The sequence below is a fragment of the Trachemys scripta genome, chromosome 4, assembly GCF_013100865.1.
Source record: "Trachemys scripta elegans isolate TJP31775 chromosome 4, CAS_Tse_1.0, whole genome shotgun sequence".
NCBI classification, from domain to species: domain Eukaryota; kingdom Metazoa; phylum Chordata; order Testudines; family Emydidae; genus Trachemys; species Trachemys scripta.
In genome coordinates, this window is record NC_048301.1 from 29913775 (window position 1) to 29930501 (window position 16727).

General features: G+C 44.3%; 1 protein-coding gene across 1 annotated transcript in view; it reads right to left on the bottom strand.

The window, feature by feature from the left end:
• The window catches only part of RIN3 (Ras and Rab interactor 3), a 107292-nt gene that overhangs the window by 54886 nt on the left and 35679 nt on the right, over positions 1-16727 (bottom strand). The window contains exons 2-3 of the mRNA XM_034769578.1: positions 16472-16661; positions 11971-12085 (exon numbers count right to left, since the gene is read on the bottom strand). Of these exons, the coding sequence (XP_034625469.1) occupies positions 11971-12085; positions 16472-16661 (305 nt within the window). The remainder of the gene's footprint in view (positions 1-11970; positions 12086-16471; positions 16662-16727) is intronic.

Sequence of the window (16727 nt, forward strand, 5' to 3'; positions counted from 1 at the left end):
GGGCTCCGGGCTGGGAGAGAGGGTTGGGGTGTTGGGATGGGGCTTGCAGGGTGCAGACTCCCGGCAGGAGTTTGGGTGTGGGAGGGGACTACGGGCTGGGGCAGAGGGTCAGGCTGCAGGAGAGGGTTTGGGATGCAGGTTCCCAGCAGCACTTACCACAGCTCCCAGGAAGTGGCCACAAGTCCCTGCAGCCCCTAGGCGCATGGGCGGCCAGGGAGGTTCTGTGCACTGACCTCACGCTTGCAGGCGCTGCCCCTGCAGCTCCCATCAGTCACGGTTTTCAGCCAGTGGGAGCTGTGGAGCCGGCCCTTGGGGTCAGGGCAGCACGCAGAGCCTCCCTAGCCGCCCATGCATCTAGGAACTGCAGGGACCTGGTGGCTGCTTCCGGGAGCTGCACAGAGCCAGGGGAGACAGGGAGCCTGCCTTAGCCCCAGGCCCCTGCTGCATTGCCGATCGGACTTTTAACGGCCTGGTCAGCGGTGCCAGGCATTCCAGTCGAAAACCGGATGCCTGGCAACCCTAACAACACTATATGCACTAGAAAAAAAGGTAAACAAAATCAGAGGGATCTGCCATTGATTACCATGGTGACATTTAGTTTTTCTACTGGTGCAAACAAAGTACAGCAGACAATTCCACTAGACGTGGCTTGTGGAAATTTGAGCCAATGCAGAACATCTAACAAAGTACATATTATTTATTTTAATTCATATTCAGTCTGCTCTCTCTTCCCCTGCCCTGCTCAGTGCCCATTATGAACCCTGGCACACCCTGTGCAAGGGTGGGGGAAATGGAGACTCAGCCTCTGAGGCAGTTGAGCCCCATATCCATGTGGCTGGGATGTGACTGTATGCACAGGGCCTTCACCTCTCACTGATTAGGGGATATGATCATAGCTGTTGTTTTTACTTATATCTGAGCTTACAGGCAATATACAGAACCCCCTCTCCCCCTCAGGTGTGTCTATCCCACCCTATTGCATGTCTGTGTGTAAAATATGCAAACTTTTATTAAAACTGCTAGCTGTTGGCCAATGTTACTTACACACTACAGAGCAGTGGTTCTCAACCAGGCTATGTGTACCCTGGGGTACGCACAGGTCTTCCAGGGGGTACATCAACTCATCTAGATATTTGCTTAATTTTACAACAGCCTACACAAAAAGCACTAGTGAAGTTGGTACAAACTAAAATTTCATACAGACAATGACTTGTTTATACTGCTCTATATACTATACACTGAAATGTAAGTACAATATTTATATTCCAGTTGATGTATTTTATAAGTATATGGCAAAAATGAGAAAGTAAGCAATTTTCAGTAATAGTGTACTGTGACACTTTTGTATTGTTATGTCTGATTTTGTGAGCAAGTAGGTTTTAAGTGAGGTGTAACTTGGGGGTACACGAGACAAATCAGACTCCTGAAAGGGGTACAGTCGTCTGGAAAGGTTGAGAGCCATTGCTACAGAGCACCTCACAGTACATGCACAGCCACCATTAGTTCATCTTAAACTTCCCTCATATCACTCAGTTCAAATGACAGCAGTCCATAATCACAGTATTTTCTTTTCATTGGTGCTTAGAAAGGAGGAGTCAGGAAACAGCTGAAACAACTTGGTAGTTGGTTTAAGTTAGCTGACTGTGATGCAGTAGAAAGCATATCCGCTTGAAACAGTGCAGCTAAGGAAATCAGTTGCAGAAGCTCAGCTGTTGGACCAGCTTCCCTGCTCCACTGTTCTTTGTCTCTTCCTTTTGCCTAACTGATCCCCACCCTTCTGAACTTCCTTATTCCAGGAGCTCCTTCGGCTACGTGAATTGTTGTTTTGACTCATCAGTGCTGCTTGCTTTCACAGCTGCTTTTAGTAGTAATACCCATCTGCTGGTGGGAACAAGTACATGAGCCTAAACTAGAGATGGGTCCAGAGTGGAGTGGTCCAAAGTTTGAGCTCTGAAATCCCATCCTTCTGGATGAAATCCCATCCTTCTCCTCGACTTCTGGAGAAGTTGGAATCTGGATCTAGCTCTTAACTTCATCAATGGGGCCCATCTCTATGATAGGTCAAATAAGGTGAACAGTGCTGGATACAAAACTCTGATTGGTCTGACCAGGACCTGTGCTTTGATACTGGATTGCTTTGTCAACATCTTTGCTATTATCTCTGCAAGTTTTGGGAGAATATTCAGTGATTGCTCCTAAATTTCTTCTGAGGGCAGTAATTTTCAGCTCCTTTCCTATCGAGGTGTATTATGTATCCTTTTCGGCTTTGCTGCAGAACTGTTTTGTGTGCACTGAAGTACAATTGCTGTCTATAAGCCAAGGTACTAGCATAACCTATTATATGGATACACACAGCATACTATAAGCCAAGGTACCGTGCACCATAACCTACAGCATTGTGTCTCATTACAAATAATATCACGTTTGGATAATCCGGGATATCTTATTTCCATTTATAATATCAACGTTGTTTGTTTTTGTTAAATTTGTTTAAGAATTTCAATTATGCTCAAATTCAACCCAGGTGTAATCTCACTGAAGTCAATGGAGTTACATCAGGCATTATTTTGGCTTAAACCTCAGAATTTTTCTTACCAGAGCAGTAATAAAAAGCCCCCATTGCTGAAGTCCTAACTCAGTCTTACACACAGTAAATTAGTGGGCCAAATATACCTTTAGAGTAAACTCACTGATGTCGATAGCTGCGCCAGTACTTAACTATCCTTATAGTTACAAACTTTTTCCGAATATTTGACCTAAATCTCCATTGCTGTAGATTAAGCCCATTACTTCTTGTTCTACCCTCAGTGGACATACAGAACAATTGATCACCAACCTCTTTATAACAGCCCAACCACCACGTTACATGTCCTTTGGAAGGAGGATGGTTGGGTTTTATTCATGAATGTGACTTCCAGGGGGTTGCTTAGGTGAGTAAGTATTACATGATCAGGGCCAGAGTTCTTGTTCAGACCACATCCAATGGGCCATCTGCATTATGTGTTTGGAGCTCTTCGGTGTGATTTTATGAGTTGAATACACATTTTAGGCTGGGTTATCTTTCCACTGGGCCCTACCTCTCTGTCTGGGGATTCTCTTTTAAAGGGGGCATCCTGGGTCAGTGATCAGCTGCTGGGACTCTGCCAGTGAGCAAAGTTGGGGGCAGGAGAGGAAATACCTGGGGTACGGAACCTGATCAAAGGTACAGGGGCTCTGTGGAGAAGATCTTTGTCTCCAGGTGATCACTTGCCAGGATTTGTGGGTTGGCCCTGTGGTCTGTTCCAGAGAGGGGCAAACCCTGCCTCCCAACAGAATGACAGGACACAAACCTCCATCAAGAAAATTAAAACAACCTAGTGGAGATTCCCTACTCTGTACCCTCTTTCCCAAGGGGGTTATTGCAGTAGGGAGTGAGAGGGCTCAGTATTGTTTGTAAAGCACTGTCCTCCTCAAGGTACTTGGGACACTGTAGAGAACATCCTCATCAGAGCAACGTGAACTACACATTATAGCAATAAAGTAAAAGACCAGTCTCAAAAATACAGAAAATAAACACAACCAGGGAGGATTCAAATACAAATAATGGGAGATTTAGGTGCATCTGTCTGAGTGGAGGAGAAGGTGCTAAAGAAAACACCTTAGGAAGAGAAAGATTTCATGTGTGAGGCGGAAGCTGCTGATCTAGATTTCAAGGGGAGAGTGATTTTCACAGCCTAGGGGACACCACCACAAAGACTCCAGCACCTGTCACTCTAAACCCCTGAATGTGAGGTCCCTAGAGCGGATGGTGCCAGAGTGCAGATACCTTTGAAGACAAGACTCAGTAAGGAGTTCGCAATACATCCAGGGCCAACTCAGTTAAAGGCTTAAAAAAAAAAAAACCAATAACCAACCCAGCACCTATTTAAAGTCAGTCTCAAGAACTCATGGCCAAACCTGCAACCCTCAGTCCTATGAGCAGTCTAGAAGTCAATGGGACTAATTACATGAGTCAGGGTTGCAGAATGAGGCCTAGGAACCTAGACAAATAAACCAATACCCATGCTGAAGCCCTGATGCTCATAGTACTTTAACTTGCCATATTTAGATGTCTCATACTCTAAAATCCCCATCAGCACTGGTTTATTTGCCAGCTTAATTCTCTAATGGTTTTATCAAAAATGATCTGTTCTTCCTTATTCTGTAGGTGAGGTGAGTTACTTCTCTTATTCACCCCTTGCTCTGCGCATTTGGAAAGGACTCACATCCTCTCTTTTGTCAAGAGGAAGGGGAAAACACAATTGTTATATGGTACACATTAAAAATTCACATGTATTTGCAGAACTACAGAGAGAAACTAAGCTTGAATCAGACATTTTATGAAACTGGATTTTAGGAATGAAAATATTGAATAAGTCACATAATTTCTCAGTATTAAGCAGGAAACGTAACACATATGGTGCTCAAGGAGTGCTCTATAAAAGACATCTCCCTCTCTCACTTTTATAATCATAAAGAAGATTTATAGATGTTAATAGATAAAGGGCCATAGATGGCATTCAAGAATATGCTATGAAACTCTAATTCTACACAAGACTGAGGAGTGGGAAGATCCTGGGAGTGTTGTTGGTACACAATTATCCAAATATCACTTTCCTTTATTTCATTATGACTGTAGAGCCAAAGAGCAGCTAGGAGTCACCATGATTAACTCAAGGGTTTGTGATGTGCAGTGGGGAGGTGGGGGGCGGCTAAACAAGGCCTCAATTTAGGACGCTCAGAGGAACTAGAAAGGTACTTTTCAAAGTCAAAGGATGGAAACCCCCTGTTATGCTGGCAGACCACATGCCAGTTCTTGCCAAGGCAGTAGGTGTCAGCTTAGCACTGACAAATTCATAGCTGGAAACTAGACCAGCTCACCTGGACATTCATATTGTTCAAGATAGGTGTTAGAAGAATGCGTTTAATGTTTAGACTCTATGGAAAGCTTGTAAGTTGCTACATGCATTCATTTCACTTGTAATGTCTGTATCCCATGCTATAAGGTGATTTGTAAGTATTGCTTTATAATTGTAAAAATGCCTGCTCTGAACCCGTGAACCCAGACAGGAGGAATTGTCCACTGCCCATCAGGGAGGACTATCAAAAACTAAATGGGCCATTGTGGAATATCACAATACAAAGACTTGGTTAATGGCCCTCTCACACCCATGAAGATGCTACTTGCAAAAAAGTCTATCCATCAGCTTGAATGCTGGAACAAGGGACTAAAACAGGGGCACAAGAAAATTTTCCTCTCTTTTTGCTGTTTGGATGCTCACAGGGCTGGAGCTAAGAAACTGAAGAAGAGATCCCCAGGGTCAACCTGGTTTAGCCCTAAAAGACATTCAGAATTGACAGACTACTACAATGCTGTCATCTTTTAAAAGTATATATATTGTCTGCTTTAACCTGTAAATAATTCTCTCATTTCCTTTTCCTAGTTAATAAATCCTTAGTTAGCTTACTATAGGATTGGCTACAAGCATTGTCTTTGGTATGAGATCTGAAATACAAATTGATGTGGGGTAAGTGACTGGTGTCTTGGGACTGTCAGTAACCTGAATCTTTTGTGATCTTTGGTTTATGGCAACCAACCAGCACTAAGTCCAGCTTGCCTGGGTGCCAAGACAGACTGGAATGCCCAAGAGGACTGTTTGTGACTCTATGGTAAGACTGTTACAGTGCTTCAGGAGTTCACACTTGTTACTGGGTTGGTGAAATCTAATCACAGAACACACCACCAGTTTGGGATGTCTGCCCTGCTTATTGGCAGTCTGCCCTGAGGCTGGCACTCACAGTTGTGATCCACTCCAGGCAGCATGACACCCCCGTCCAGGTTTCAGCTTGTATGGCAGTTCCTTGTAGAGCAGCTCTAACTATAGATCTGGCAGATTGGGCCAGGATTCAGTTGGTATATTATAATAATAAGAGTACTCTGCACTTTGCATCTTCAATGCACATTCCCAAGCAAGGCAATTTCTTTTGTCTGTGGTCATTCAGCACTGACGTCAGCAAATGTCCCAACCCTAATGCTTACATTGCTTACAGAGTTCCAAGGAAAAAAGAAATGCACTTTAGAAAAGTAAAAGAGAATATGAATTATCACAATACAAATCACAAAACCCCAGCAACTGTATTTAATCCACTTAAAGTCTTCTGACAACATGAGATTCTTTGCTAAAATAAATATCTTTCAAAGAATAAAACCTCCAAGAAGGAGATACTGTTGTCCAAAAAGACATAAATCAGAGCAGATGTATTAGGTTTTTCCAATTCTCCTGTCTTCTCATGTAGCATCGTACAAAGGATACAATCCTTTAGCTTGTATTAATAAGAATTAATTCGTATTCCTCTAGATTCAACAAGGTGGGCAACTTACCCTAAATGAAGAAGAAGCCAAAAGCATGACCCTTAGAGCTTGCTCTAGTCTGTTGCTGTCAAACTTGCTAAGTATGAAGAACTGACAAGGTATCTAGGACACATGACTGACAGAATTCAGGGCTAAAAATAATGTGAAGAACCATGATAGGAATCTGACTTCTGCATGACTAAATGGTGCCATTTCTCATACTCCAGAATGGGAACTAAGTTTCAATTCTACCGCTTCATGAATTGTGCCACTTCGATAAGTATGGTGTGCATTTATTTAATTTTTTGCTGTAAATGACAGGAAGCTTATTTCTGTTTGGGCCCCAGACTATACATGTGTTATACATGAATTATAAACTGGGAGGTGGTAATTTGGAGAAACACTACCCTAAATCCTTCATTTTCTTACCATTCCTGGGGCCAGATCCTCAGCTGGAATAAATCAATATAACCAATGGAGTGACAGTGAATTAAGCCAGCTAAGAATGGGGCCCATAGTTCTATTGATAGTGCACTAAGATAGCAAATTAAAATAATAGCTGAGGCATTATATAGTGATTTTTAATAAGAGTATTTCATTTTACCTTTATTCACAGGAACCAGAGATTTTATAGTGCAGAGTACAAGCTGAACAAGTGCAGCATCTGGATCTGATGTTGTGATAAGGCCAGTGTTCAAGAATGGAACTTGCTAACAGCTCAAAAACAGTATCAAAAAACAATAGCGCGCCAAGAAAAATCTAAATGATATGTTAACTTACAATAAAGAACAAATCTTTTCTCTTCAGATCCTGCAGTTATTCCTTAAAGTTCTCATATTATTTTCTTTATGAATAATGCATAGATGTTGTTATAGATAGTTTAAGAATTCTTAAATTGTTCAAGGTGATTTCACACACTCTGTGCCATGATATACCATTATGCACACACATATTCAAGACTGGATGCCTTTGGGGAAGATCAACATTATCAAAACCAAGTTACTGGGTTCAATACAGGACTAACAATGAAATTCTCTGGCCTGTGATATACAGGAAATCAGACTGGATGATCTAAAGGTCCCTTCTGTCCTTAAATTCTATGATTCCATTAATCGAGGAATATTCCCTTGCCCTTGCTGTTTGATAATTCAGACAGTCAAACAAATATATGATACAAAAATAAACCCAGTAGCTGTGAGGGAAAAGAAACAGCTTGTGATGCTGGTTATAGAAATTAATATCAAGCATTTCAGGATGTATCCAAGAGTAAAATGTAATCCCCATTTTGGCTGGCTATGTAGCAGGGCTGGGTATACTGTTTTAACCCCTCTGCCAATGGCGTCAGCAGCAGCAAGGGCCACGTATTTATTTTACAGACCTCCCCACCCCCACGGCCGGATTAACTTTTTGTGGGCCCGGCGCCAAACATATTTGTGGGCCCCCTGGGGAATGAAGGGGCCAGGGGCAAGAGCACAGCGGGCAGGGTGGATTTGATTTAAATCACTAGTTAGGAAGACTCGATTTAATCATGGATTTCTACATAAAAGTGCATTCTTGTTGGTTGTTATAACCTTAATACATATTCTTCACAACTCAGAGATAGATGTAGGTTTCATTTTTAGAAGGTACACACTATACATTTTTAAACAGTGATTTATTTTGAAAACTTTTCAGGTTAGTTTTACAGTTATATCAGAAAATGAATGATTGTTTGGTTATTTCATTTACCAAAGATAATTGAAGCAGATATTTATGAAGTCATTGGGAGGTGAACTATCTCCAATTCAACAGGTTAATTAATATTTGGAGGATTTTCTTGCCAGGCTGTATTAGGAGGAGAGCATCACCGGACAGACATTTAAATTGTTTTATTTTACTAAAACAACATTGTTAAGTATTCTGGATATTTTTCTTCAACAGCAAACATAATATTTTAACAAAAATGCTTATGTCCCTCGCTTCTCACATTTATCTCCAGACTTCTTCTCCTTGTTCAGATCTATTCCGTCCCAAACAATCTTCTAGTCATTGAACTTTTTGAAACTTTTCACTTTTAGAGAGAAGTAAGGGATTGACTCTGCGTACACAAATTTGCAGAGGGACAACAGAGTTGAGGTCTGTTATTTCTCACCTCTCTATATTATTTATTTATTTAAAAACATTTTTGCTGTTAACAAACATGTTACCTCTGGAGACACAAATCCACAGTTTGAGAACTGCAAAACTAAGCATCTCTGATGGTATCTTCTAGACTGAGCACTGAGTCCCATTGGGTAGATAGAAAGATGAACCTAAATAATCTATACAGAAGCCTGTGGAACTCCATAAGATTGGGTCCCTAATCCATGACCTATTAGAACTCATTTACAAAACTTTTCTTAAACATTACATGAATATATTTTCTCATACTATAGAATTAGAATGTATAATCCCTATTCCATGATGAGATAGTTTTAATTAAGATACATTATATCTTTATCTTTAGTAAATCCAATTTAAATTTTAAAAAAAATCTGATTTTTTTATTTTTTTTAAAAAGTCATTGATTTTTATCTATCCTGACAGAGGGGCATTGTGTGGGGGAAGGATTGGTCCCCAGCTGGAGCGAGGCAGGGGCCGGGGCAAGATAAGCACAGTGGGGCATAGGGGGGAGGATTAGTCCCTGCTGACAGGAGCAAGGCAGGGGCCGGGGGCAAAAGCACAGCAGGGCGGGAGCTAGGGTTGGTCCCTGGAGCAAGGGAGGGCCTGGGGGTAAACTGCAAGTGTAGCAGGGCTAGGGAGGGGGTAAACATAAAACAGGTACCTACCTTCTCCCTGGTTCTAGCCCATTCTCTTTGTCTCTCTCTGCACTGAGCTGAGGGTGGGGGTGCAAGGTCTGGGAGGGAATTAGGGTGTAGGAGCAGGCTGGGGATTGGAGTGCAGGGTCTGACCAGATGGTAGGGTTAGGGAGGGGGCTCAGGGTTGGGGCAGGAGATTGGGGTGTGGAGCGTTTACCTGGGGCAGCTCCCATTTGGTGTGAGGGGTGCAGGTGGGAATGTGGGGGGGTGCAGGAGCTCCCGTTTGGTGCTCAGGATGGGGGTGAGGATGTATGGGGGGATGCAGGAGTCAGGGCTGGGGTCATTGGGGTGTGTGGGGGGGTGCAGGAGTCAGGGCAGAGGGCTGGGGTAGTGGGGATGCTCCCAGCCTCCTGCCCTGAGCGGCTCACAGCAGGGGACGGGAGGGGCTATGCCCTGATTCCACTCTCTTCCCCAAGGCCTCACCCCCGCCTCTTCTCCGCCTCCTCCCCCTCCCTCACGTGGGCGAACAGCTGTTCGGTGGCAGGGGAAGCGCTGGGAGGGGGAGGGGCAGGAGTGCAGCACGCTCCAGGGAAGAGGCAGGGGAGTGGGGAACTTGGCTGCCAGCGGAGCCTGCCCTGCTGCAGCAGGAGCTGGCAGGACCAAGCTTCGGCCCGCTTCCCCCGCAGGAGAGAGCGGTGGGCGGAGAAGCGCAGACCGGGCCGGGCCCTTTTGGGGTGTGGGCCCGGCGCCAGGGTAAATCCGGTACTGCCCACTCCTCCCGTAACCTGGGAACCTAGAACCACTCTGGGCACATTTGCTAGGCAAATTTGTACTCATGACACGAGCATAGAGGTTTAAACAAACCAACTGTATGGGGGGGAGGGAAAAGCCAGGTTGAATGGTGACAAATATTTACAATTTACTACCACCATTTACCTCAGGGGGCATAAGTCACAGTCCCAGGCACTTGGACCCTGACTGGTCGATGCAGTTTGTTCTATCTCCCAGCCTCCCACTCTCAGTTCATAGGTCCCCAACTTCCTCACTCACAGTTTGTGGTTCCAAGAGTCCAGGAAAATCAGGCTCCCTGTTTTGTAGATCGCTCTGGGGCTCTGCCACCTGTCCTGCTATATTGATTTCAGCAGGTAGGACTGGGGGAGCCTTGCCAGAGTCCACTAGGCTGACATAGACTATTGCTCTGAATTCCTCTGCATGTAACTGCTCTCATGCTGCTGCTCGGTCTGCTGCTCTCCTGTTAGAAGCTGTGGCCTGTGGTGAGTCCAACTGCTGCTTTGCTCTGCCTGAGGCTCAGGTGATTAAAACTGCTGCTGGTCTCTCACTTCTGCTTGCCATTGGCTAGAAAACTGGAACTTCTGGTGAGCTCGGCTTATATTCGGCCACAACATCTCTTAGCTCAGATTTTTAAATACAAGGGGATCAAGGGTCTTAAAAACTTATCCAAGTTCCTACCACCCAAACAGAGAATCCCAGCAATACACCATTTCTCTCTCCTTGCCCTCTGGCTCTGTCCAGGGCCTCTTACCCCACCTCGACAAACATCAGTTTTCATCAGGGTGACCCCATGCCTAGTCATTGTCCAGGCTTTGCCTGGTGAGTTCCCAACAGGATAATCTCAAAAATATTGTCCCCTTGAACAAAACTTTGTCAAATTATACCCCAGTGTCCCCAAACTACCCATAGTTAATATGTAAATGAGGTACTGCCTTGCTGAGTCAGCTCCCCTTGCTCTCCAGTAGATACCATCTAGAGCTCACTCACTTAGTTACCTCCCTTCTCATGTAGGCTTGAGGCCACAGGACTTACACTGTGAAACCGAATGTGTGAATGTTCATCATTTTAATAAAAAAAATATGAACTTTCTTTCATGGACCCTTCTTCTGTGAATAGCTTATCAAAGAAATTATTTGCAAACATCTTTTGGAAAGCAAAAATGTCTTGCAATACAGGTGTGAATTTCAGTGCTTAATTTGTAAAGAGGGACATGCCAGGGCACACAAAATGGCATCCTTCACACAGTGTGACCTTGCATGCACCATACGTGCGAGGTCACACTGCATGGAGGATGCCATTTTGTTCTACAAATTGGCATCCTCTGCATAGCGTGACCTTGCACACACTGTACATGCAAGATCATGCCTTGCACCACTGACAGAAGAGGTGCCCGGACTGCGGCCCAGCATGAAAAGAGGTGCCGGGGCTGAGCCAAGGCACAAATTAAGCTCTGGTGACTTTTTGCTCACACAAAAGCAACATGTGCCTTTTGGAGTCTCTTTGGTTTCCCCTTTCTTGCTTATAAAAAGTTCAGTCATCCAATCAGGGAACAGAAACAACACTATGCTCTTTTGGGGACCAATCATATACTGTGAATACTGAAGAGCTGAAGACACAGACAAAACAAACAATTCAGGAACAACCAATAGGTCAAAATATTCGTACAAAGTGTTTGAATAAGAAATGAATAAAGAATAAATTAGCAAAAATCAAGAGCAGAAATAAAAACTAAATTAATCGAAGAGATTGATTCTCCATTGCCTTGCACATTCTATCACTACTCACACCTGTGTAAATGTTTCCATTCTCATTTGCCTGAATAAAATGCTGCCCTTCTAACGTGGTAGCATTTTACACCACCCTGTGCACAGGTACAAATGACGACACAAGGTACAGATCAGTGGAGAATTGGGCCAATTGGTCACAATGAATCTGAACAAATTTTCCTGGAGGAGTCAAGATCTACCATTCCTCAAAAGAAGAGCCCATCTGATGGTCAGAGCAAGAGATAAAAGACTTGAGAAAACTTACATGATTTTTCTTCTTTAATGTTGTACTCCTGCACATCAGAAGCCACATTCTGGGCTGGGAAGTGGACCAAGAGCACCATGTTGTTCATGTTACCATCTCTCCTAACTAGGAATATCTAAAGCAGAGGAAAAGAATTAGGAGCTTGTAAACTTAATGTTATGCATCTGAGAATGAGACTCTTTCCAGTAACCAGAGAAAGGTCTTTTTCAATTCACATCTAACACATTTCATTCTAGTTTCACTCCAGCATGTCAAACCTTTCATGAAAAAGATAACTACTACGAAGGGGATATTTTCTCTGGGTGAAATTCAACCCTGCAGTAAGGACTAGCAGAATCCCAATGCACCACTGATATCTCACTTAACCTGAAGGTAAAGCTGCACAACTTCACACAATTTGCCAAGTGACAACCCCTGATGCAACTGCCCTAAGTGATGGTGAATTTGCCCCAGTACATCCTCACTCAATTTTCTAGCATGAGTATAGAATAGGGGCCACCTAGACCTTTATAGCAAAAAGGATTAAAATAGCCATAAGTTGATCTTATAGCAAATGACTAACTTTTGGTCCTGAGTGGCTCAAAGCAGTGGGTGTGTTGGACTAGCACAGGAACAAGTTTAATCAAGAAGAGAAAGGGCTTTCTGGCTGAGTCAGTCCCTTCTCTGTGCATTGTAAGCACCGTGTGCTTTCCTCAGTGTGTTTCTAATCAGACTTCAATGTCAAATATGTATCTAGCTTGTAGCTTAAAATCCTAGGGGCAAAGACTCTTTGTTGTCACCTCTTCCTAAAAGCAGCTTTAGGTAAGAGAGAGTCAAGGTATTTATAAAAGTGATTTCAAAGATTTAGCTAATTCTAGAACCATGGTATTAACATTATAGAGGAGAAGTGTGATTCTGAAAAATGATTAAATAATTACAGTGCACTGGAACTACACCAGGAAAGCTTTGATTTCGCGGGAAGAGGAACCGAGAGGAGCTTGTCTAGAAGCCAAGTGGCAATGTGGTGTGCTGCCAAAGGGGGAACTGAGTGTAGGGCCTGAGCATGGCGGGCTAGGAGCATTGCTAATGCACAAACCCTCAGGTCCTAGGGTTAGGAGCATCTCACGTCACATTCAAACAACCACTCTGACCACAGTTTGAAGCAGTTTTGCTAAGATGGGGAGTGAGCAGGAGCGCCGCCAGCTTTTCCGCCGCCCCGAAATGGCGCCCCCCCCCACAGAGGCGGCGGAAGGTCCAGCCGCGGAAATACCACCGCGATCGCCGCCCCCAAAATTGCAGCGCACTAGGCGACCGCCTAGGTCGCCTAATGGGTTGCGCCGGCCCTGGGAATGAGTGTCCTCAGCCGTATTGTTTGTGGCTCTCCGTTCAGCTCAATACAACAGAGAGCCTGGTAAGGTCTTCTGCTCTCTGATGTGAAATTCAGTCCTTCAGCACTTCATATTTACACTTGTTCAGACTCACTGAAAGGGCAGCCCGACCCCATGCCATGGTGGTGAGCAGGATATAAATGGCTAGCTAGGCAGACAGGCAGGTGTCAGAGACATTGTGAGCATCTAGCACCTTCCCATGTACTGGGGGGGTGGGGAGGTAAATCATTTAATCTCTTCGTGCTTCAGCTCCCCAAGCTGATAACTCTAACCTACTTCACTGGGCTGTTGTGAGAATTAATGTATGTTTGACCCCCGAGATCACTGAGTTATCGATTAACACTTGATCAATTTTGGTTCAAATTCAGATTAACAAGGTGAGAAGTGAAATCTGGAAACTGGTCTGTTCTCTTTTCTAATCAGGAAGGCTTGTTGCCATGGTTCCAAAGGTTAAATTTGGGCCATGTCTGTTGAAATGGGTACTTAGCTGCATAGGCTTCCTAAGCTTGCAGTTAACTTGTTCCCAATTTGCAGGGTGGGAGCCTATTATGTAAATAAGTCTTTCCAGCTTGTACCTCTGGGGTGTTGGAGAGCTGCTCCATCCTAAAATGAGCTCCAGGAGCAGGCAGAACATGTGCCACCCCAGTTCTCTGACATTAAACTAGTGTATGTCCACTGCACCCCCTTCTGCAGGATACAGCATCAGCACGTGCTCCGCTCTGCTGCTGGCCAGCTGTTCTCCCCTGGGAGGCACACCTCTGTGCAGGTTCCTCTCCTTGCAGAGGGGGAGGGATCATGCCTGTGGAAAAGGTGGGGTGGGGGAGCAGAAGCAGGATTTGCCCCTGAATGTCCTTCAGAGATACTGCCCATCCCTGGATGTCTTGGAGAGCTTTAAAGATGTTAAAGTTGTGGCAGCTGGATGCCATTGCGAGAACCAGCAAATGGCAGAGGAGATGTTGGTTTCTAACTTGGCACAAGCTGGATTTCGTCCCTGAACGCTGATTCAGAGAACGAAAAAGCGACATCCACTGCCACCCTCCCAAAGAGAGCATGTGAATTGCCTGGGCACTCTGCAGTCCGCACAGCCTATTCCCACCTTTCCTTCAGCTAAGGGTGGTCTTTTCATTTCCACAGGAACTGGTGTAAACACCCACTATGGCTTCTATTGCTAGCAAGAGACTAAAGAAGGAAAAGGGGAGGCAAGCTCTTAGCCAGACTGCCATTTTCTAATGCTCTGTCCAGAGAGGCTATATGAGCCTGAGGGAGAACTCACCAGCTAGTGCGCTGCAGCGCTAACCCCCCTCCACCCAACAGCATCAGGATTTCCAGACCTTTTCTTCAGGGTTCAATGTTATCTCTCTAAATTAAAACCATGAAACACAGGTTCATCATACAGAGCAGGTCCTTTCCTCAGGGCCAGGGACTCCTGCAGGTCTTACTCTTCAGGCCCCCTGCCTGGGAGCTAAGAAGAGTCTCTCTACTCCCTTCTGCCGATGTTTTCCTCCAGTCGACTGGCTCCCAGACTTGCTAGCCTGCTTCCTGCAACTCAAGCTGCCCTTTATATGTATCTCAGCAGACCTGGGTCTGAGTCATCTAGTTTCTACCATGTGTCCCTGGGACTTACTCCCTTCATCTGGGGAGATGGTCTGAGCCTTGCACAGGCTTTAGTCTAACCCAGATACAGCCTTTACTGTAAAAACCTCCCTTATCACAAACACCAGGCCCACATTTTTTGATCAGGCCTCCTCATGCATGAGGATTTAATTTAAAAAAACCCTCAACAACTCAGCAACATTTCAAGGCTCATGACACGATCAGACCGAACAGACTCTTTCTCCAATAAGCCCAATTCTGCTATGCTTACTTATACTGAGTAGTCACACTGAGCTCAGTGACACTATTCAGATGGCAATATACAACTAAATATGAGTACAGGCGGCAGGCCCAGGCTCACTCTGTGTCATCTGTGCTCACCTAACCCCTTCCTGGGATTTGGCTTTATTGGTAAGCCAAAGAACAATGAAACCATAACACTCAGCCTAAAATGTCTCCTTCAGCTTGGCTGTGCTTCAGGTTTCCCTGCAGCAGCATCTCTACCCCAAATCCTAGCCTCATTCCAGTTTTCATTTAGTTATTTTAGTCTCTTTGGTTTGCACAGGATCGTTACCTTCCCTTAGAACACAAGCCAGTGAATGAAGAGAAGTGGGAGCAGGCCACTTTTCAGTAGAGGAAAAAATTGGGCTTATCCACCCTACTTCCTCCTAATCACCTCCCAATTCTTTATGACATATAAAGAATTCCTGAGAGCTTTCCCCCCACAGACTAAACAATACAAAAAGCATTTTATATCTTGCTTTGTTTACATTAGAAATTCCATTCTTGTCTACTTTGGGTCATCTATGGATGACCGGAGAGGTACTATAATGACATCACAGTACCAAGGATGTGAAATCTGAGCAACTGTATCAAAACTTTTAAGAACACTACATGTTTTGTTTGTTATTTTTGTCAACCCTTCTCTATCTCAAACACCTGACATGCGCTTGGGAGAAAAGATTTCTTTCTTAAAGCTCCAAACCCCATATCTTGTCAATGAAGGGCTGAAAGAGTTGCCACTAGTTCTCATGTCCTCCTACAAGGAAGAAAAGGCTTGATTTTGCTGGTTTTCCTAAGGTATGAAAATCAACAAGCAAAATTGACACCCAAAGAAGCAAACTAGGGGCATGAACACACGTTTGTTGTTGTTCACCTTTAAGATTTCACTTTTTAAGGAAGCTACAAGTCAGAGATATTGGAAAAATACTGCATCAGACTACAGAGTGTGTATGGAGATATCTGAAAGCACAAGCAGGGCTATGAAACAAATAGGAAAACTGTTCCCAGACACCAACTGCTAAGTAAATCAAAGGTATAAGCCTTCTCTTTCACATACACCACCACTCTAGAGAGAATGGAAATGTCTATCTCACGAACATAAGAGTAGCCAACAACCATGGGCAAAGGAAACAAAGACCAAAAACTGCTAAATGCTTTCACATGAAAAAAACAAAACACATCACAGCTATCCATCTCCCCTGAGGAGCAGGAAATATGGTTGTCTGAACTGAAATTGTTTTGGACAAATGTAGACTTACCCCTGCTGTTTCTTTGCTGAGTATCTCTCCAGCCCTGTCCTGATTCATGCTCAGCTGAAGCCAGACTGGGCACGTTTTGATGAGTTTATCAAGGACACAGATGCCAGGTGCTGGAAGGCAGTTTTGCAGAGGGATGGACTGAGATGACCGCGTCTCATCATTGTCTTCTTCACCAGGATCTGTGACAGGACTGAGACAACACAAGTTTAAGCAGAAGTGAAGAGCAACAGTTTGTTGTGAAGAAGTGTAAATACAC